We start from the raw sequence: 21,068 nt of genomic DNA on the forward strand, positions 1-21,068 counted from the left end.
TGGCTCATGTTAACAACGATACTGTTGAGTCTGTTATCTTCAGTATTTCTCTGCAGTCACAAAAGCAAACAACTCCGTTGCATAAAAGTTGAGCAGATGTTGAACTTTTCTCTTTAAAATAAACCATGCCGTCCACCCTGAAGTTCTGCAGTGAGAGCACTGTGCCTCTGTTCATCTTCTTGTAGACCATGTTGCTGCTAACAGGTAGTTAAATTAATCTTCAGTCAAAAGTACACTTGTAGAAACCATCTTCAGAAAAAAATTCCTTTTGCATTTCTTCTATTGTCATTCTGTTCCCATTTGTGACCACCTTACAAAGGCTGAAAGAAGACTGAAAAATGCATGCTATTGTTTTTCAATGTTCCTTCTGAAACATACTGCGAATTGTTAGAGGTTAGCTGGTATGTCTGCTGAACTGCTTTAGCTGTTCCTTCACCTCAGAAGCTTCATAGGAATGTTTTCGTGTAGCCGAAGGTCCCTCGAAGAGGTGTGGGTTGGGAGCCCTGGGCATGGAGAGCAGGTCACCCAGGGAGCACGTCCCCGCTGACTCACTTCCCCTCCGGCAGCGGAGAGCTGGGATTACTCAGCAGTGCCAGTGCCAGGACAGACCTGCTGCCAGCCCCAGGACGGACCTCACGTATGGGTCTAGTGCTGGAGCAGCTCCGAGCTGTGTCTGAATAAAGACTCGCAGGCTGCCCTGATCACCCTTCTGGAAGACAAAAGCTAAATGCTGGCTTTTTGTCCTTTGGTAGGGTTTAGTTCAGAAAGTAAATTGCGTCTCTGCTGAGACCGCTCTTGTTTTCCTCTCCCCTCCTTTTTTTTTTTTTTGGATGTTGAGATGTTTATTAATTATGAATTCCTTTTCCATTTAACCATGGTTCTTCAAATAAACTTTGCTCCCTAAATAGTTCTTGTGTCCTAACATGAAATGAGGGATAACTTGTTATATCTGATCTTCTTTGGTTTTAAACTTCCATGGTCAAAACTGGCTGTGGACACAGGTTGGAATATTCCTGCAGGTACTACCTGAGCTAGCTTAGAATTGGAGTTAAAGCCAGCACTATATGGGACTTGTTTCATAATGTCGTCGTAGGCAGCGGGGACTCTTTTCTTGAGTTGGGTTCAGTGCTGCTCACTTCTTAATCACGTACTGCTGCAGTTTCTGTTGTGTCATCTGCTAACACAGGTATGTGTAAGTTGTCACCTTTCATAAAGTACTAATATGTGTAATTCTTTTCTGCTATTTCAGGAAGCTGAAGCACTGGCAAAGCAGCAAGCATGAATTTCAACTGCCTTAAATGTTCTGTAAAGGGAATTTCCACAGCTTTTTATAAAATAATACAATTGTCTCTGCTTCAAGAAATATAGATGTGATTTCTAACATTTGATTGGTGCTTGCAGCATTCACCGTACATAATACAAATTTGAACACAAGATGAAAATGTGAACATAAAGGTAGAGAGCACAGAGTGTATTATTGCAAAGTTGGAAGCATAGGAAACTGAAGCAATTGGACATCAATGATTTTCACATAGTTTAAACTGTCTTGGCAATTCGTCCATTTTGTGTAAATCTCAAGAAACTATTTTAGTACTAATAATACAGATGAGGTTGTACCTAGAGATCCAACTATTTAAAATATGGAAAACAAGCAACAGCATCTAAAACCTTATCAGATACTAACTTTAGTGCCTGAGTTGCCTCAAAAATGTTACTGAATTACACAGTAATTTTTCAGTGTCTTTTCTGGTTTCAGATGAAATTGTAGGTGGTATCGTGTAGTATAGCCATTGTAGTAACTTTTGAAAGTTGTGTTTGTTCTTTTGTAGAATGGTTATTTAAGATTTGTATTGTAACACGCTGTACAGATGATAAGAAAAAATAATAATGCCATGTATTTCTCATTTAAGTGATCCATGTGGGCTCTTTTGACAAAGAAAAAGGGATTTGGGCAATGGACAGCCTTTCCGTTGGCAAGTTAATCACACAGCTGCCTAAGTATGATGCGATTACATGTCTGTGTGCAGGATTCAGTGCACCTCAGTGACGTATACGCTAATTCCCAGGCAATGTTGCAAATAAGCCAAAATGGCCAGAAATGGCATTTCCTTACCTGTGTAAGGGTGAAAGCCTTTAATGTATTTCTCTACAAAAATACCAGTTCACACTGCTTATAGCATTAGGCATCTTATTGCATGTTCAAGTAGTCATTAGATTCATATAGTATTTTTTCAAACAAGGAAATAAATGTTTGAATAGCAAGAACTATTGTAATTAAGCAAGACTTTTTTTTTTTTAGGGTTTAAAACCTTTTTTTCCATTGTTATTGCTATATCATGAAGCTATTACAGGAATTGCAAATCTATTAAAGTGGCTTGTATTGGTGAAATTACCATGTGCAATATTAACCTGTCTGTTCTCCCAGTGCTCATGAGATAGTCTGTATTTCTTGGCCAGGTTCTGCAAAAATACAAATAATTACAAGTGCCCTGAAGGATAAGAAACAGGTTTACAAAGTGTGTGGGTAATTTAAAATGCATTTTGCACCACATAATGTACTTATTCCCCAAAAGCATCAAAAGACAGTAAGAAAGATAATTAGTCCTTGCTGTAGTTAGAGGATCATTCTAATAGCTCTGCACACACACATTTTGATTTTCTTTGCTTTATGAAGACAGAGAAGCAGGTGGTACAGATCAGCAAAAGGCTGCAGCATATCATCGCCATGCGGTTATTTTACACTGATGCTGTAAAATGTATGCAGTGCTTTCTAAATACTTTCTGAAAAGGATTACAGTTCCTAGTTTTGAAGCCTGGAATTAGGAACAGGCTAAAAGTAAAAACTTACGTTTACAAAAATGTTCTGAAGTGCAGTAATTAAATACTTCCCTTACCAACATTTCTTTGGGGCTTTTTTCTGTTTCCTACAACTGATGGTTTTGTCAACATCTGTTAAAAGAGAAATGCAGCTAGTTTGCTTTGGTTGGAGAGCAGCTCTGCTTCTAGACAGCTCATGATGAAACCTCCACAGATGTCCGAGTGAGCAGGATCTGGCATGGAGCCAAGTTGGTTAAAATGACATTGAATTCATGTTTTATCTTTTCTAATTTGGGAGGCTGGGAGTCAGTTTGAAGCTTGTGCTTACAAAAGCAAGCACAGTATCAAAAGGCATAGGGATAGATTAATGTTGCCTTACCTTCAAGATTAATACACGCATTTGTGCTTTTTCATTAACGGGCTTTATCAGTAATTGCTGAAATTTTGTGAAACTTATTTTCAAGATCTTTTGGGGATGGAAGTTAGGTTACATTTTAAATCCAGTGTCTGATGTTTGTTGTTCACTATGATTTCATCTTTCTGAACAGAGGTGATTTTTCTTTCTTAATATTGGCATAATCTTTCCCTGTGTCTAAAGTAGCAGTTAAATTTTGAGGAAGTATGTAAGAATACTAAGTAAAGTCTTGCAAAGAAAGTGGAATTTGACACACAAGCCACTATACTCACGCCAATTTGCTGTGTTTCCTGTGTAAGGAAAGTATGGTATAAGTTCTGTGAATTACAGTCATTATTTTGGAGAAGCCGTAATTGAAAGTTGCTGCCAAATTCTGTCGGTTCAGCGACCCAAAACATTCTGAAACGAGGTCAATCTCTGTTTCTGATGGTCAAGAAAATTGCCAAGTTTAAGAAAGCAAAGTCACTTCCCTCGTCTGGTCCCCTACCCTTGCCATATGGTAGCGTTCAAACTGTATCAGCATTCCTAAGCAAGCTCTGTTGAGACAGACTGAATTATTTCTTTGTCCAGGGAACAAGGCACCAACGCAAACTGAAAAATACCGAAAATATCTCTTTGTCGTGGGACTGTGTGTAAAACTTGCATTCATTTTGATGCAGATATCTTGCATGAATTTAGGAGTGCTAGGAATCTGTTGCCTATATGCTGTTTTTCTGTTTCCCATACCTGTGTTAGGCTAATGATGGGTGCAAGAACTGAATTTGTTAATTTCTTTATTCTTTTTTTCCTATGTAGAAGGCAGGCATTGAGGACTTAACCTGTATATTAACCATTCCTGTATCATTCCAATAAAATTGTTTTAGAATGCTTTCTCACACGATTGACTTGTTTGCATGTTTTGTTCACGGCTTGAAGTGGTCCCGTAAGTTGAAAGAAGTGGAGTTTTCGAATGAAAATACTGCTCTGTGAAAGTACAGGATCTGTACAACAAAGTGAACATAACGCATCTGCTGCTGCTGCATGTGAAGTCTGTTGGGTTGGATCTCACCTGTTGCAACTAATGGGTTTTAATTAGTTAGGATACACCTACCCAAAACTGTCTTTGGAGGTTTTGGGGTTTTTAGGAGAGCACTGAATACACTTCCTAATTAACCTGCTTTCCCACTCTTTCCCCAAGGCAGTTAGTTACAAATCGGAAGCGGACAGGGCAGATCAGCTTCACCCCATGCCTGTAGAGCTTGCCAAACAGTCGCAGTTGCTTTTTTTGCAATGTGTAATTAATTAGCTGTGTGCTGCTCACAGCAGGGGAACTATGTTATTTAATATTTGTGTTGCCAGAGGGCGGTGTAGGATAAATTTTTAAACTAAAACTATTCCCTTTTACCTTCTCTATTTGCCTGGTAGACCCAGCAGGTACATTCTTTTAAGCTTTACATGCTGAAGTTTTGCACCACCTAGACGATCTTCTGTAGAGCTACAGAAGATGCATTCTCAGCCCCTAAACTGCAGTAGGATTTGCCCAAATCCCAGACTTCAATTCACATCCTCTGAAGGAAACCAGTAACTTAATTCTTTAAAGAGTGGTTTGCGAGAAGGCTGCTTGCTTGCCATTTATAGGATCAGCTTGTTTTCTGTCTGAACAACTAATGCACAATGGAGAACCATCAGTTACATCAATGTCTTTTAATGGTGTTTATTGCTTGTCTCTCACACTTACTTGCCCTTTTTTAGTGTCTTAAAAAATAGTCCATAATGTAAGATAGGGAAAAGGGCTTTTGATGCTATTTCTAAATTACAGTGAATCTCATTTACTTTCCTGTATATACATTTCACTTGTATCACCCAGAAAAATCTCTGGTTTTCTTGTTTGTTCATAAGAAGTCTTAAAAAACCAAATTGTTATTCATTAATATAAAGCTCAATACAAACAGTTTTCAAAAATGTGTTTAAAAAACCAACTGCATGTGTGCATATAATGTTTACTTAACTTGCTGTTTCAGGTTACAATGGTGTGCACTGTAATAATAAAACTTTTCTACCAGTTAATGTCGGATTTTATTCATTTCTCATTTAAGATTCTTAATCTGCATATCATGGAAAATTCTGTAAAGTCTGATAATATCATTCAGCTCGTGTTGCACATATTTTAAATACCAGAAATGTCTTGCAATAGAAATTTGAGGTGTGCATGGTGGAGATAGGTGCCTGCTAGTCTCTTACTGAAGGGTCTTCATTCAGAGTCAGTTCAGGTTAACTCCACAAAGACAAAGCCCAGAATGGGTTAACCTGAGGTACAGTTGCAGTCAGCAGAAGTAGGTGAGTAAATGAATGGCTCCTGAGCAGCTCCATTACTGGTAAGAGACTGTGTATGTGTGTATATGCATACACTGTATATAAAGATCTGTTCTGCATCTTGGTTGGTTTTTTTTTTTTTTTAACCTGAGAAAAAGGTATTGGCTAGTCCTGTGCCCTTGGGCCCACAACTTGAGAAATGCAAGAAATAAGATTTACCAAGAACAACGTTACTAAGTTTTTGTCTAGATTCAGACTCATCAGTAACCTATGTTAAGAACTTTATCAGACCTTTTCTCTCCTTTATTTTCCCCATTATGGTAAGAGAATTTTAATAGCCAATTTAAAAAGAAACTGAGACAACTCATTACCTGCGAACAAGCCATTAAGCTTTCCTGACTTGGTGTTTTCCTCTTCTGCCAGTCTTGCTTTTTCAGGGTTTTTTGGTGATGTAAATACAAGAGTTGGAAAGTGTGTATGACAGTGCCTAGAGAGAGGCATTCTGTGATCACATTTCCCTATCTCATGCCCAGCCTCTGATTTTGAGCTGATTCAAGGTATAAGGGGAAAATGAAGGCCTTTACTTATTGCTCATTATCCATGTAGCCCATTCCAGATCAGTGAAGCCTATCTGAATAGATCAGGTAGCACTACCTAAACAAAATAATCCCACTCTACAAAAAAATAATTACCACATAGTTATCTTTTAGTGAGTTCCCACACAAGCATTCCGTGATTTGTCCATATTATGTGATTGTGGTAGAATGTTTTAGATTGAAGAGTTCATTATTAATAATTTTGAAATGTTTATTATTAACAATTTTTAACTGTATTGGTAAACTTTTGGAAAAACTTTGGGAAATGCAAAAGGATTCTGAAAGTCAACTTAAGGTGAAGTAGAAATCACCATCTTACTACAGGAGGTGAGCACTGTGGCGCAGTGAGTACTGAGTACTCCAAGTGTTCCAGTATGCAAAATACATATATTTAGTGTGTTGCATTTGTGAAGTATCAAAATTGGTCCTATATACAGTAATTCCTTCTCTCACAGGTTTGCCTGTTGAAGACACCTTCAGGCACTTGGGAGGCTTCTTCATTTTCAGCTGCTTGGAATAACATCTCAAAATCCTTAAAAAAAAAAAAAAAGGAAACAGGCACCATCATTAATACAATCTCAACTGCAATATAGTTCCCATCTGACTTGAATTCCTTTTTGAGCCCTTTCCCAGCACGTAGGGCAAGTTATTTTTCGCTTGTGCAAACAGAACTTGATCGGATACACGGTTCCTAACCGCGAACGCGGCACTAAATCCACGTTAACTCTCGCCCACGGACGGTAAACCACAGCAACGCCACGCACCGCGGCTCCCAGCACGGTTCGGTCCCTCTTCCCTCCGCTGAAGCCCGGTGTAAGGACAAGGCGGGGAGCGGGATGGGGCAGGGTCCGGGCCCCCCGGCTCTGCCCTATCCTCCGCCCTCCCCACCGACTACCGCGGGCCGGCCGCCCGCCTCCTCCGGCCCCGGCTCACCGAGTAACTCCTCCCGCAGCCCGTTAACGGCCTGCCTCTGCCCCGCCTGCCGGCCGAGGGGCCGTCGCCTCACCCCGACCCCCCGCTTACCTGCCCGGGACCTCACGCCGGTGTAACCGACCGTAATGGCGCCCACCTCCCCTCAGCGGCCGCCGCCTCGCGCCGTTGCCGCGGCAACCAACCGCCACACAGCGACCGAGGCGAGCCTGCCCCGCCTTCCCCACTGGGCGTTCCTCTTGTCAGTCAGCGTGAAGGCCCGCCCCCTGCGGGCTGAGGGAACCGCCGGGCGGCCTCACCCTCCATGAGGAGAGTCCGCTGCCCGCCGCACCGGCGAATGGCCCCTCCGCCAGCGAACCGCGGCCCGAGCCCTCCGGGTCTTCTCTCCTTCTCCCCTCAGCGCTGGGGGTTCGTCCCCGGGCGCTTGAGCCTGTTGCAATGGTCCCGCCCGGCAGCTCCGGGCTCGGGGGCCTGCTCCGGGTGTCCGCTCGGGGCTGCGGGGTGAGCTCTCCTCCCATCCGGCCTCAGCCGTTGCCTTTGCTCCCCTGTGAGCTCCCCGTGCCTCCTGTCCGCCGCTTCTTTAGGTTTAAAAAGTATTTCGGCCTACCCAGATAACGTGAGTGCCTGCCCGCCGCAGAGAGACCCGTGTGGGCCTGTGCCCCCCCCCGGTCAGTGTGGGCCATGGTCGGGAGGCGGGCGCTGTCGGGGGCGGGTTTGGGGTTTGTATTTTGTTAAATCGGTCAGAAGAGGCGTCACCGAAGAGCTGGAGCGTCCGTTCGGGTGAAGGAGGAGCTGTTGTGCGAGAAGGTATTTGAAAACTCAGGGAAGTTGGGGTTGTTGAAATGAGGTACTGCTGGTTTAAATGGAAGACAGGAGACTTGCAACAGCTGTGCTTGGAAAAAAAAAAAAACCCACCCAAACGGTCAGTGTAGTCAGTTTCTATAGCACGTTTACATGCACATAAAATACATAGTCTGGGCTGAAATAAGGGACTTGGTTTATATGCTGCTGTAGTTCACATGACATGATAATTGTGTATGGTAACACACAATGCTGTCTTATTTATTTTTTCCGTGTAGGAATGGTACAGTCAAATTTATTTTTCTTTGTTTATACATTTTGCTTTAAGTTTAGCCTCGGGATTCAGACAAGTATGCTTGTCTTGCTGACTGTTTCTTCTAACTGCGGTCTGTTTTCAGCTTCTGAAATAGCTTTGATTCTATCTTGTTCTGATTTTATTTTTGTAAGTATAAGGGTTTTTTTGTAAGATCTTATCAATATAAATATATAAATTTCTTTGGATATTGCTGCATTTGACACCTGAGTACAACTGAAATGAAAGGTGACTTGTTTTTAATCACTCAAGACTAAAGACCTAATTTGATTTCTTCCTTTCTCTCTGTTACTTTTGTGTTTTGTTGAAACTGTCGCACAAAAAATACAGCTGCAGCTGGCACTAATTACAAGCTCCGTGAAGGAGGCAAGGTTTAAAACTACATGGAATTTGAACCACCCTGTTTCCTGCCCTCCAAGACTGGGGGCACGAGTACTCTGTTGAAGTCACAACCACATCTACCATGCAGAAATTAGTCATGTAAGATGATTAAAATAAAGTAATTTTAAACAGCATTTAAATATCAAATGACTTTTATGTAAATTCACTGGGAATAAAAATGGCTTTCATTCTTCCTCCATAAAAACTGAAGTCTTTTGTGAAATACACGTGATAAGGAGGGAACAGGAATAATTTTAAAGGGAATCCACTGGACCTTTATGGTCATAGTTACTTCAAACCTTACATTAATTGATTTTTAAGGCACATCATTATTTTACTGCCCAAACATGTTGTATGATGGGTTGCAATCAATATGTTGCTGTAATGTTATCTTTACACTCTAGTTTTATTTTACATTTGTGTCTCGCTCCTATCATTACACTAAACAGTGTCTTTTTAAGATCTTTTGTCCAGTACTTTGAGATTCAACTTCTGGGGTTTGGGTTTTGTTTTTTTTATCTTATGAGAAAAAGGAAATTTAGAAAAGGCATCAACAGAAAACTCTTGAAATTGTCCATGGACTGGATCTAGTGCTGGGGGAAGTGCTGTGGCTCAGTGCATGAGCTCGGTTTCAGCTGGAGCGAGAAGGACATGCTAAAAACGCCATGGGGGCACCTCTGATGTGCCATTGAGACAGAGGTAATTTTTGAGCCCAGAGAAAGTGGCTTTGGTCAGTGAGTGACATGATTGCCCACAGCTGTCTGATGGCTACTGCTTTCAGAGAGGCAGATTCTCATATTTGTGTTTTATAGACAAATGACGTTTCATCAAAATCTTGATGAAATGGAGTTGTCAACTACTTCCCCATCAGAAGAAGGTCACGAGACTACAGATTTAGCTGTTTGTTTCAAAAGGGGAAATGCTGTAAATAACATCGCCTCTGTAAGTCCGGTGGATGATAGAACAAAACTGAACTTCTGTAGATGGAAGTGTTCGGTGGAATTCAGTTTCAAGTTTGAACAGCCTGGTGAGGTACAGGCACTCTGATCCTTTAGTAGCCTTCGTTGTTTTTAAATGATGTGTTGTGGCAGTTAGCAACTCATCAGTATTGCACCACAGTCAGAAACATCTCGATTCATTTTTTTTTTTTAACATCCTCTTTTAGAGCTACTGTCACTTTGTATTAAAAAACTGCGCACTTTTCCAGTGGGATCACTTCTGTTTTAGGAGGAGAAAATGGGGAACTAACTCATATGTTTGTCATTTTTTTTCCACACAGACAGTAGTGAAGAAAGAGTATGTAAGAATCTATTCTCTTATAGCAGCTGTAGTAGGAGAGTTCTGGGCTATGTGATTATCTGCCTCTTACCCGACTAGGATCGGTAAGTCTGGGCTTTTTGTACTTTTTTTTTTTTCCTTATGCTTTGTTCCAGAATGCAGGCACCATTTACTTTATTTGAAAGAGAGCAATTTTGCTAAGATTACCGTATTTTAGCTCTACATTAGCACTATGAGCATTTTCAAAGCAATACAGCAACATTTTTTAGCACATAAGGATCTGGGTACCTGTGTCCTGTTTTTCAGAAGCAAATGAGGCATGCAGCATTCTAAATTCCATTGACATTCAGCAAGATTTAGACTGTCAAGTACTCTTGCCTCTTTTGAAAATGGCACTTGGTTTCCCAAGTCCCTTAAATGCTTAAGAAAATGTTGTCCTGCTTTTTGCATATGTAAACGATTCTGTAGATAAAGTAAACAGTTATGCTAATGTAACCAGGAGAAGGCATGGTGTACTGCCTTTATTGTCTGCTTTGGTCTCACTTGCAGGCATAAGGCAATTACAGTGTTACCTTCAGCTTCAGGGGGGGAACAGTGCCATTCAAGCTAAAAGAAAAACCCCGAAAAAATAAAAAGCAAATGGTTATACTGTAGCAGTGTGTATATTTAGGAGGGAAGTCAAAAATTTCCATCTCTCAAGTAATTGGAGTTTTAGAATAGCTTTCTGGAAGAGTACTGGGATTAAAAAAAGTGACCCAGTGTATCAAGTTTCATTTTAGAACAAGTAAGTGAGAGTATATGGTTTGGCTGCTGATAGTTAGAAGCAAATTAGTAGAGTGAGGAGGATCTTTCTGGTTATATATCAAATATCGTATTAAATTTGCAGCGATTTCATTGGTGTGGATAGCTATCTAGTGACTTGCACGGCTTTACTACTGATGTAAATTGCCAGCACTGTGAAAAGTATTGAGCCTTAATTGTCCATGATATAAGTAGAATTTTTGGTGTATTTCAAACAGCATGACAGTATGTCGTGTTCTTTGGGAGACTTGCTATGTGCTCTTCAGTAAAATGGCCTCATCCCTTGCCTCTCCCCCCTATTTCAAACCATGAGCACAGTAGAGGTGTGTAAAGGTAGTTGAATTATGCAGAGATTAAAAAGACATTTGAAGAACAGAGGGGTTTTCTTGTGTTCATCTTTCCCGGTCCTCCATAAGAGGAGTGGTGATGATCTTTTCCTTAGTGAGTTTAGGTCACACTCGGCTCTAAATGGAAAGCTTCCCATTGATTTTAACAGTAGGTGAATTGAAAAGGAATGATAAGGCATCATTAAATGTTGTAGATTATTTTGAGACACATTGGCTAGCTTTTAATTTTTCATGTGTATTTAAGTAAAACTGTGGAGCTTATAGATACAGAAACGTACCACTCATCACTTCACTATTGGGGAAGACATTAACTACTTGTATCTTTTAAAATCATTAAGAGGGACTCTAAAAATATTTTTAATTTGTGAACTGCATTTTGGGATGCAGTTTTATTATACTTGAAGAACTACCAGCATCTTTTGAAGCATCTTGGTACCTCATAGGATGGCTCAGGCCAGTTCAGAATCAACCTCTAAGTCTGAATTTCATCTTGATTTCCTTCTTATGTCACCTTTTTAGCTCTTAGAAATTGTTGTCTTTCAGTGGAAAATGTTGATTTGCAACTGATGGTAGTGATATAGACAAGTAAATAATTTTGCTGATTTTTACGGCTCGTAAGTATGATCTATCTCAACTAGCCACAATGCAGAAGAGATACCTAGGAACAGAAGTGATATCACAGATAAGAACCTGGTTAATGCCCTTCCTGTATCTTCAGAGTGGGTTTTGTTGACATGTAGAGGTTAAAATTGTAGAAAAGCATGCAGTTTACTGTTTACTAAAAATAAATATTCTAAAGAAAAATCGCAGTCTTTATAAAAAGTGCATTGTTCACTTATTATTATTGTTCCTCTTTGTCCAAATAAGTTTGAGGTACTCTGCCTGTCTTTCTTTTACTCACAGGACTACATGGAACTCTGGTGATTAGACTGTTACTCGCACTTGTCATCATGTTGGCAGAAGGCATCTTAACTAGACTCATATATAAAGAAAGCTGTCATCAAGATAAGCCTCGCAAATCTCCTGCATCCAAAAAGGATAAAGAGGGAATCTGGAGACAGAAACTTGTAGACAACCCAAAAATCAAAGGCTTTGCTGATGGATACGAGAAGCAGGATGAGATCTCTGCTAGAAGTAGCAAAATGGAACATGGTAGCAGTCCTCAGTGGAGATCCATAAAAGAGGTACCTGCAAAGGATCAGAAAACACTTGTTAAAGGAACTGTATCACCAGCTTTACGTATCCCCAAAAGAGAACAAAATACTGAACAGATGGATTTGTATAGATCCTGGTCATGCAACAGCATTTATCAAAACTACCCTGACTTGCATATCGGGGGAGACCATGTGGGGGACCATATGTGTGATTCAGGTTGTGTTTTGGACCATGTGTGTGATGAACTTCCCAATGGCCCTGTTTTACTGTCCATAGATATTCCTCTAGGTCAGTTCCCTCTATGTGAGCATCCTGAAAAGCCAAGTGTAAAGTCCCTGTCTGGAGATGAAGCTGGAGAAAGGAGTAGTATCATGCTCTGTGCAGAGCCACTTTCAAACTCTGTGCTCAACAAGTACATGGAAACAAAAGTGGCAGAGTTTTATAAACAGTTTTTTGAAGAAAATTTGACCAGGTGTGGTTCTGTAACAAACCTCCTCACTTGCAGTTTGATAAGGAATAACCTGAATCAGATAAGCTTTCAGGTATCACAGGAGCAGAATGTAGAAACATCAAAAGCCAGAGAAGTGCTCTTGCACTCTTTAGCTTTGTTTAGTTTGCACAACACTACCAATGGAAATAGCTCTGAATTTAGTACTCCAAACTTACAGATCTCAAACCCAGCATGCATGAAAAAGAGCTGCAGGATGCAGTTTACATCATGACTGATCTGTGTAGCTGAAGAGATGAATATGATTCGGATACAAATATTTCACTCTAAGGATTAGGTAGGGAAATGAAAACATTTACACACTACAGACTTTTTCAGATAAATATTTTAAAGCTTAAACCATACTTTGTCTTTGTTAGTGGAGGAAGTAAAGGTTATTGTTTTCTTTTTTTCTAATACAGAATTTGAAATCAATTTCTCTGTGAAATACTAGTCAACCATATTTTTGCAATGTATATGTCCTTCTAAGACTCTGGCTGTATGAGTAATTGTAGTCATGTACCATTGGATTTACTCCTGCAAGAAAAATCAGTCAGGACGTGTGCTGGTAAAACTTTGCTCTAAGAGACTGATCCAGCCAGCCAGTAAGTAAAAGAGTCAAATTGTCTTTGGTGGACTTTGGATTGGGCTATATAGTTGAAACCCGAGTTTTGGAAATTCACATTCAAATTTTGCTTCTGCAAAGCTTGATCACAGTGGCTGAAAAAATATTTCTTTGGTTTGAAAATCTTGTCAGCAGATGGAGGTGTTCAGGACTCTGGATTGTTTTGTATATATTATCATACATAGGAAATACATTGACATAGTACATGAATGAAGACGCTAATATTATTGCCCGTGTATGTTTGTACTGCATAGGTGGAGTATGTGACAATGAAAATTAGGTGAAATAGTTGATGAAGGTTGTAAAAATATTTAGTTTTCTATAAAAAATAATAAATCCTTACCTTTTTGATGAAATCCACTCAGCTTTCTGTCAGTATCTTATTTTATGTACCATTTGCGGTTTTGGTAAATGCACTCTGCCTTTATTTCCTTGGAAATGAAGCACCTGCAAGCAACCTTGGTAAGCTAAGACGACTGCCACGTTCCTGAAAAGGTAGTGCAGGCTTTCTTCATCTTTGGAAATTTAAATGCAGATTTTGATACAGAAATTTCATTACTTAGCTTCCAAACCCATTTTCTTCCTTTTCTATTACTTCTTCTTAGTAAGTATTTCAACTGGAAATTAATCACTGTGTCACCATTGTAAAATGATAAATGAATTGGACTGTTACCTGGTCTGCAGAAGTTTTCTTCTAGTAAGGAAGCCTCTTTACTTGCATGATGACTGAGTATGGTCTGACATAGCTGCAGTTCTGGGTTTGCAATCATGAAACCTGAATCCAAAATCTAGCAACAAACTGTATTTATACAATTGTAAGCTTTGTAATGCATACTCATGTGCTCGTTAAATCATTTTATCCAGTTCCTGATGTCACTCAATGCATAGGGATGGGATGAGTTATAAAGCAGAGCTTCTCAGTGAAACTTCCTACGAAACAACTAACGTAAACCAAAACCTTCTCTGAGACACATCTCTTAAACTCTGATGCATAATGTGCATTTTTTAAGTCTTTGTCAACCCTCTAAGAGAATGTGAAGGATCTTGTGATCTCTAGGTAATAATACATCAAATGCGTACATATTTGTGTTTGTAAATCAAGGCCCTTGACATCTTATCAGTCCTTTGAAGAGTTGTTTGTTGGGTCTTATTGGGGTTTTTTGCCCTTTTTTTTTTTTTCGTTTGTTTGTTTAAATCCAGCATCTTTAGTTGTTTAGATTTTTTAAAAATCATCTCTGAGCTGGCATTTATAATGAAAATACCAGTAGGCATGAAAGAATGCCTCAGAACATTGAGAAGATCTGAGTTCACAAGGGATTCACCTTGAATCTCTTAATTCAAGTAATTTTGCTTATTAATTAGTTGCATTTACTGTAATAGAAACAGTATGATGGGGCTTAGAGATAAAATTGTGCCTGTTTTGGCCTATACAGAAAAGGAAATTTGCAAAAAAAATGTATATTGGTCCCTTAATAAGCTGTACCTTCTTGGCATGGGGCTTCTTTTGGGGGAAGAGGATGCAACTGCCGCTGTGTGCGTGATTGTATGTGGTGTCAAACAGTCTGCTAAATATAGCAGCGTGCATGATGGAAAGGGAACTACAAAGCTTCTGTGTATCTTAAGATTTTTAACCTTTTCTGATGCCTTGCAATGTCTTTAGGGTTGGTGGAACTTAACTAAAGTGCATGGCTCAATGAATCAACGTACATAATGTCTAACACACGTTTGGATGCCAGCACCTGGGTTTAATATGGTACCTATATTGAAAATTGAGATCAAACCTCAAAAGTCCGAAATGAAACACAAAACAAATAGTTGGCTGACAAGGCTACTCAATCTGATAGATTGTCTGAACGAGCCTATCTAAGCATCGAGCCAATTTGGCATCCAAGTGGAGTGAATACCCCTGGTTTTGCGGTGTTTCCCAGCTTCTTATATGCTTTGACCTTGGAGCTGTAGGATGATGGACACTCTGCTTCTTTTGAATTGCCTTGAAAACTGGGTATGCCCTTCCCTCAGCTGCCTTTGAAAAGTCTATTCCTGCTCTTTGTTTCTCATCTTGAATGCCCAACTTGCAATCTTTTATGTTATTTTTGCAGGCAGTCTTCAATCTGAGGTAGACCTTTCCATGATAGCATCACCCTAATTCCACGTATGTCTCATTAGTCTCCTTCTCAGCATTCGGAATCAAGGTAGGAGTCCTTTGGAAGAGGCCAAATGATTTCATTAAATTCTGGAGGAGTCCAGAGCGGGCAGTGCTCTAAAGTCTTCCTTGGTAGAGATGCAGAGAGTAAGTTAACTGAGGGTGAGAGGAAGAATATTCCAAAGGGCATCAGTAACCAAAGGGTTTGCAATTAACTGTAGAAAAAAAAGTGCTCTGTGGCATTTGTGCTGCCTTGGTCTAGCCTTGGATTTCCCCTGGGATATATTTATAGTTCAAAGTCTTGAAAGAAGTTAATTGCACAAGGTGGTTCTTCAGGAAATGTGGAAGTCAGAATTTAAAGCTGAGGTCCAGACTCTGGTTGTTTTTCTGTCCTTTGCAGCCCTGAGAAATGTGTTCAAGGAGACCTGTTCTTCTCTCCTGCTGACCTCAGAATCCTAGCCCTAGATATTTAAGTTAACTGCTGTTTCAACATTGATGTTGACAGAAGCAGCAGAAGCTGCTGAGCATCGTCAGCTGCTACAGTGCGAGAAACCCTGATGGACCTGCTTCTCCCATCACAGTTAAAGAAATGGAGGGGCGGAAGAGAATATGGAAATGAATATTCTGTGTTTGGCAGAACCTGAGGTTACTCTGAAGCTGTGTGCATCCCATACCTTTCCAGGACTGGTTTCGGAGCCCATTTTTGAATTAGTTTTATCAAATACATGGACAATTTTAGCTAGAATGAAGAGAAAACACAACACAGCAAGCAGTGTTATGAGAAAAGCATGTTATCTGTAGCCTTTATTATAATTATAGCCTGTATTACAACCTGAGGGAGGCAAGAGGTATGTGATATAATTCATGATAGCAGCTATACCAAAACCAACCATATTATGGATGCAGGCGAAGAAAGGATATGTCTAACACCTGTAAGGATAATACATTACTGTATTGCAGGCATGCTTTGGGGGGTTGTTTTTCTAATAGAAAAGCATAAGGTGACTTAGGTTTTAGAATTTTAATAAAGGAACAGTTTGGAGGAGGGAAAATGAAAATGTATTTTCAGCTAATTTATGTAGGTACTTAGCACAGCAATGCATGTTTAAGCAGTGCAAATGAAGATGTAGATAAATGCACATTGTTAATGTACGGTGCCACAGACTATATTTTGTTATTGATGCTATGCAGTTTTGCCCATGGAAGAGTATCATCTATGTACTTTTTCCACCCAGTATTTGTTACTCTGCTTTAATCCAAAATTTAAATAACTTCTCAAAATGAACTTCTCTTTGTAGGAAGAAAGAGATCTGTGGTGTTGCTGCAGAGTACATTTAAGGAAGAAAACCTGGCAATTTCTGGAAAGATGAGGCAAATACATTTATTATTCACTTAGGTATTATTTTTAGTTCGATTTTATTTTAATTGGCATGTTTCAATCCATGATATTTGGATTTATTTATATTTGAAAGATACAGAGTCATATTCTGAATTTAAGTGAGTAAAACTGTATCAGCTGCACTGAAGCTGTGCCCATTTTCACTAGCAGGAAAAATGGCTCAGTGAACTCAAACTGTGTAGGGAAAATCACTTAAAAGGCGTGTTTTTCCAGACTGCTGAAGGACAGCAGATGTATTTTATTACAACCAAAAGCAGTGCCGTATTTTACAGGTCACGCACATAAGGCCAAATTCTGGCTGGCAGTTATGTTTATCCACGTGCCAGAAAAACCTGAAATTGAAGGAGAAATACTGGCAGGAAATTTTTCCTTTCATTTCCAGTTCTCATTCCATGTTCCTACAGAGAAATGCTCATCAGGTGCTGCGACCAGGACCCTGGAGTAAACTGGGCTCTTTGAGTTAAATCTACCCATTAACTGAGACCTATAGTCAGGATGTCATTCCCCAGCCTGTTAACCTCTCATGGGATATAAGCCCCTATAGAAGGTGACTTAATCTCCCTGGGTGCGTAAGAGGGATTTTTACATGCCAGATCAATGTTAAAAATTTTTCTGATATCTATTAAATAGTCAAATGATGATATCTAGTGGTGGTTTCCTTTAGTACTTTTTAGTTCAGGATTCCCAGAGCTTTACAATCATTTTGCAAATGAATCTCAAAGTCCACCTCTCTTTGGAGGATTATTTCCCACAAAAAGGATGCCTAGGTGTGCAGAATAACAGCTTCCATTAGCTGAGGTTTTTATATTCTGCAGATTAAAATCTAGAAAGATGGTAATCCAGCTTTCTCCTGCTAGTTTACAATTCTGATTTTTTTTCTGTTGTGCTCCTGTTTTACATAGAGGTTTCCAAAATTTAGCTATTTGATTTTAATTAACCTATTTATTTTTTCTTTACCAGAAGAACCTCACCACTTAATTCCTGCCTGCATCTCCTTTGAGTTAATTTGTGATAACCCCATCAATCTACTGGGAATATAAATCACCTGTGCGGGTCAGCGGCCGCTGGGTAAATGAGTGCCCAACTGCTAACAAACTCCACCACTACCACATACAACCTCCTGGCTGCCTGTGGGCTTCTCAGTGGAAATAAAAGTGTTTAGTATTGACCTACAAATCCCAAGAGGCCAAAGACCTTCCTTCTCCTTGCTCTCCCCGTGTCATCCTGTCCCACGTTGGGGTTGCAGATATTCCCCCTTTGCTTGAGGGCTGGGCTCTGGGGAAGATAAAAAGGCTGGAGGAATATTTGATGCAGCGGAGCGAGCCGGGGTGGGGGGATTTGTGCATCAATCAGCAGCAGGGCTGTCTGGAGCGGAATTACTGAAAAATGTACAGAATGTGCTGGGGCTCTTTTGTGGACTGTGTCTGTTGGGACTTTATTTTGGTTGGGATGCTTGTTTGAGGCTCTCTTTCAGGGAGGAAAACACGGCACTGCTGTTATGATCTTGTTAAATTGCTGTTTCTTGGAAACAATCTGGCGCCTTATCGCTTTTCCTGGGGCTTTATTTGCTGATGTTTGTTTAAGTGCTGAAAGGCAGGTTGGCAAGGGGCTGAGGAACTTCACCTGGTGAACGATGACTGCAGGAGACCAGAAGAGCTGTGTCTTTAAAACCAACTGCAGAAGAAGCGCTAAGACTCGTAGGGGTTTTCCGTGTCTCATTAATGCTGCTTCTCCTTGAGGGTAAGTGGAAACAGCATCTTTCCTAAATATAGCTCCAGTTATGTAAAATTGAAATATGCAGCTCTGAACCCTGTGAAACTCTGTTTTCTCTGTCCATCAGCTAGCTGATGCTGCCTTACGTGTTTATTTTGGCAGCGTCGCTGGAGCTGAATTAACCCCAAAGAGGGCTGCTAGCTTTAATTTCCCTCTGCTGTTTGTATGGGACTGGAAACACTGGCTTTGCTGTGAATATGCAGTTCTACTCATTGAAACTTAAGTTCTCCTAAGACACTTGGTATGGCTCTAATTGACTTCTCATGGTTTTGTATTAGGCTTTTCTGCATACTCTCAGGTCCCACCGTACCCAGCTGTAGGAAGCCCCATAAAGTTCTAAGGCACAGCGTATGCTTAGAGCTCCCTGTGATAGAAATACACCCACAGAATATTGCTGATGTGTAAGCTCTGACTTACTATTTAGGATTCCTTGATGCTTGCCAAAAAAATTTCTTGTTTTGTGCAATAATATAATTTCTTAATGTGCTGTGTTGCTGTATTTTGGTTCTCATTTCCCCGTCTATAGTGAGTAACAGCACACTTCTGCTTTCCACTGCCAAATGTGCAAGACACACTGACCATTTATTTACTTGCTCTGTCCATTGGTCAACCATATAAAGTTGATGTTTCAATAATTAATTACTAATCGGAGATGTAACAGACATTAACAAAGAAGAGTGAGAGGAAACGCAGGCTCACACCTGCTCTCACTCTTTTTGTGTACATAAACTATAGTACTGCTTTGTTTCAAATGAATAACATTTGTGAACTTAATGGAACAGGGAACATAACTGCAAACTGATTTCCAAAAAATCTTGGCTCGAGGTTTTAAGTTAACAAATTTTGTTCATTCTTATTCCTCTTTCCTGTTAGTTGAATTACAAAAAACCTTTCCTGGAATAGAAAGTGAAAACATTAATGCCGCATACGCAAATATTGTGTAATTTAGGCTGTAAAATAATATGCCTGGATCTTTGCGCTGGTGGTATTCGCGTTCTCAGAAAGGCAATTGGCACAACTCCGTTTCCCTCTGCTAACCATGCACCACTCGAGCCCAGCTATTAAACATAAACTACAGGTCACTGATCACAGGCAGTGCCATTGCATTGAAATGGCTTTCGGACGGGTTTATTGAATATTTTTATATAACAAATACATCCTGGGAAGTAGCCACCTGCTTATGTTTATTCCACAAAAAGAAACCAAAGGCTGCATTCAGCAGATACCTACTTTCTCAGAAGTCCTTTATCTCCTAATAGTGCATCTCCAGCCCACCCTGGAGTACGTTGCAGTACGTGGGACCACTGTGGTGGTGTCCAGAGAAAGCAACGTCATGCTCAGTAAGCCAATAAGTGGGGACTGATCTCCACGCTGAGTCGAAGTCCCCAAATTAAAATATCCATGATATCGCTACGGTTGGACTCGATGATCTTAAAGGTTTTTTCCAACCTAAGTGATTCTGTGATTCTAATTATACGATCTTCAGGAGCCAGGACATGCTCACAGCTCTGTTGAAGGTGAAGAATTGTTGTGCTCATCTATATTGGATCTACTACAACTTTATTACAAGACATTTACAGTCCTAACTTTTAATGCAGGTGGCACTGCAGTTTGCTTGCTGTAATCATGCTGATCCCCAGGGTTTGTTTTCCTCGTTTGCTCTTGCTTTATTTTGGGATTACAGAACTATCATGACCATGCACCATGACAAAAGTAATATTCAGCTTTTGGTTTGTCCAGGCTCGTGTATTTTCCAAGTGGGTAGTTAGCAGTTTGGTCAGGGGACAGGAAGAGTTGAGTAAACTGGCAGAAAATGGTGAATGAGAAGAGTTTCTTCCACCTTCCCCCCCAGCTGAGGCTGTGTGTGAGTGTGAGGGAAAGCACAAAGAGCAGCAATGGAGAGGAAGCAGCTGATATGCCTCACCCTTCCCAGAAGCCAGGCGACAGCTGAAGAAAGGATGGAGGTTTGCAAAAAAAGTTGATGTGACCCACGGTTATGACCCACGCTCATCCCACCAGGGCAGGTTCCTGAAGGAGTTTGCTCCTCGCGCCATGAAATACCTTCCAGTCTTGTTATGTGTAATGCTCAAGGCCAGAGCAGGAAAAATTTTCTGCTGTGGTCTCATGAGGAGGGCTGGAAGGATCCTTGGGGGTCCTATTGGTTTGGGCTCCTAATTAATGAGAAATGACTTCCATGTCATGGTTGACTCCTCTGGTTGGACTTAGCCTCTGGGTCTCTTAAGACTGACCCACTATACAGCACTGTGACCTGGAGATTCTTTGCACAGATTTAAGGACTTCAGTTTGATCATGTAAAAAGTAATGAGTAATAAAAGTATTATTTAATGGAAGAAATCTCATCCCACCACTTGAATATGAATCTGATGTGCAATTGTGTAAAATCTGGATGTGTCTCTAGCAATTAAAAGTTTGGAGTTTAAATCAAAAAAATAGTTTTTAGATTACCGAAAAGCACAAGTATTAGTTGTTTTATTGAGGCCCCAGTTACAGGTTT

General features: G+C 40.3%; 2 protein-coding genes across 6 annotated transcripts in view; both read left to right on the forward strand.

The window, feature by feature from the left end:
* SH3BGRL (SH3 domain binding glutamate-rich protein like) overlaps positions 1 to 4,263 on the forward strand; it is a 36,723-nt gene extending 32,460 nt beyond the window's left edge. Inside the window, exon 4 of the mRNA XM_010572405.1 lies at positions 1,250 to 4,263. Within this exon, the coding sequence (XP_010570707.1) occupies positions 1,250 to 1,282 (33 nt within the window). The 3' untranslated portion in view covers positions 1,283 to 4,263. The remainder of the gene's footprint in view (positions 1 to 1,249) is intronic.
* Positions 4,264 to 7,418: 3,155 nt separating this feature from the next.
* LOC104834804 (uncharacterized protein CXorf21 homolog) lies at positions 7,419 to 13,530 on the forward strand. Of its 5 annotated transcripts, none has more exons than XM_010572407.1 (4): positions 7,419 to 7,857; positions 9,073 to 9,244; positions 9,825 to 9,927; positions 11,875 to 13,530. In XM_010572407.1, the coding sequence occupies exon 4, from the start codon at positions 11,922 to 11,924 to the stop codon at positions 12,846 to 12,848; it is 927 nt and encodes a 308-aa protein (XP_010570709.1). In that variant the 5' UTR covers positions 7,419 to 7,857; positions 9,073 to 9,244; positions 9,825 to 9,927; positions 11,875 to 11,921; the 3' UTR covers positions 12,849 to 13,530. The 5 variants fall into 5 exon arrangements, with proteins under 5 accessions (XP_010570709.1, XP_010570710.1, XP_010570708.1 ...); XM_010572408.1 differs by having other exon boundaries at positions 9,079 to 9,244; XM_010572406.1 differs by lacking the exon at positions 9,073 to 9,244.
* The last annotated feature ends 7,538 nt before the right edge of the window (positions 13,531 to 21,068 follow it).

The sequence above is a fragment of the Haliaeetus leucocephalus genome, unplaced genomic scaffold (assembly GCF_000737465.1).
Source record: "Haliaeetus leucocephalus isolate CR32 unplaced genomic scaffold, Haliaeetus_leucocephalus-4.0 Scaffold340, whole genome shotgun sequence".
Lineage (NCBI taxonomy): Eukaryota > Metazoa > Chordata > Aves > Accipitriformes > Accipitridae > Haliaeetus > Haliaeetus leucocephalus.

Excerpts from the sequence above, each read along its gene's own strand:
- LOC104834804 (XM_010572407.1), top strand. The coding sequence starts at position 11,922 with ATGTTGGCAGAAGGCATCTTAACTAGACTCATATATAAAGAAAGCTGT.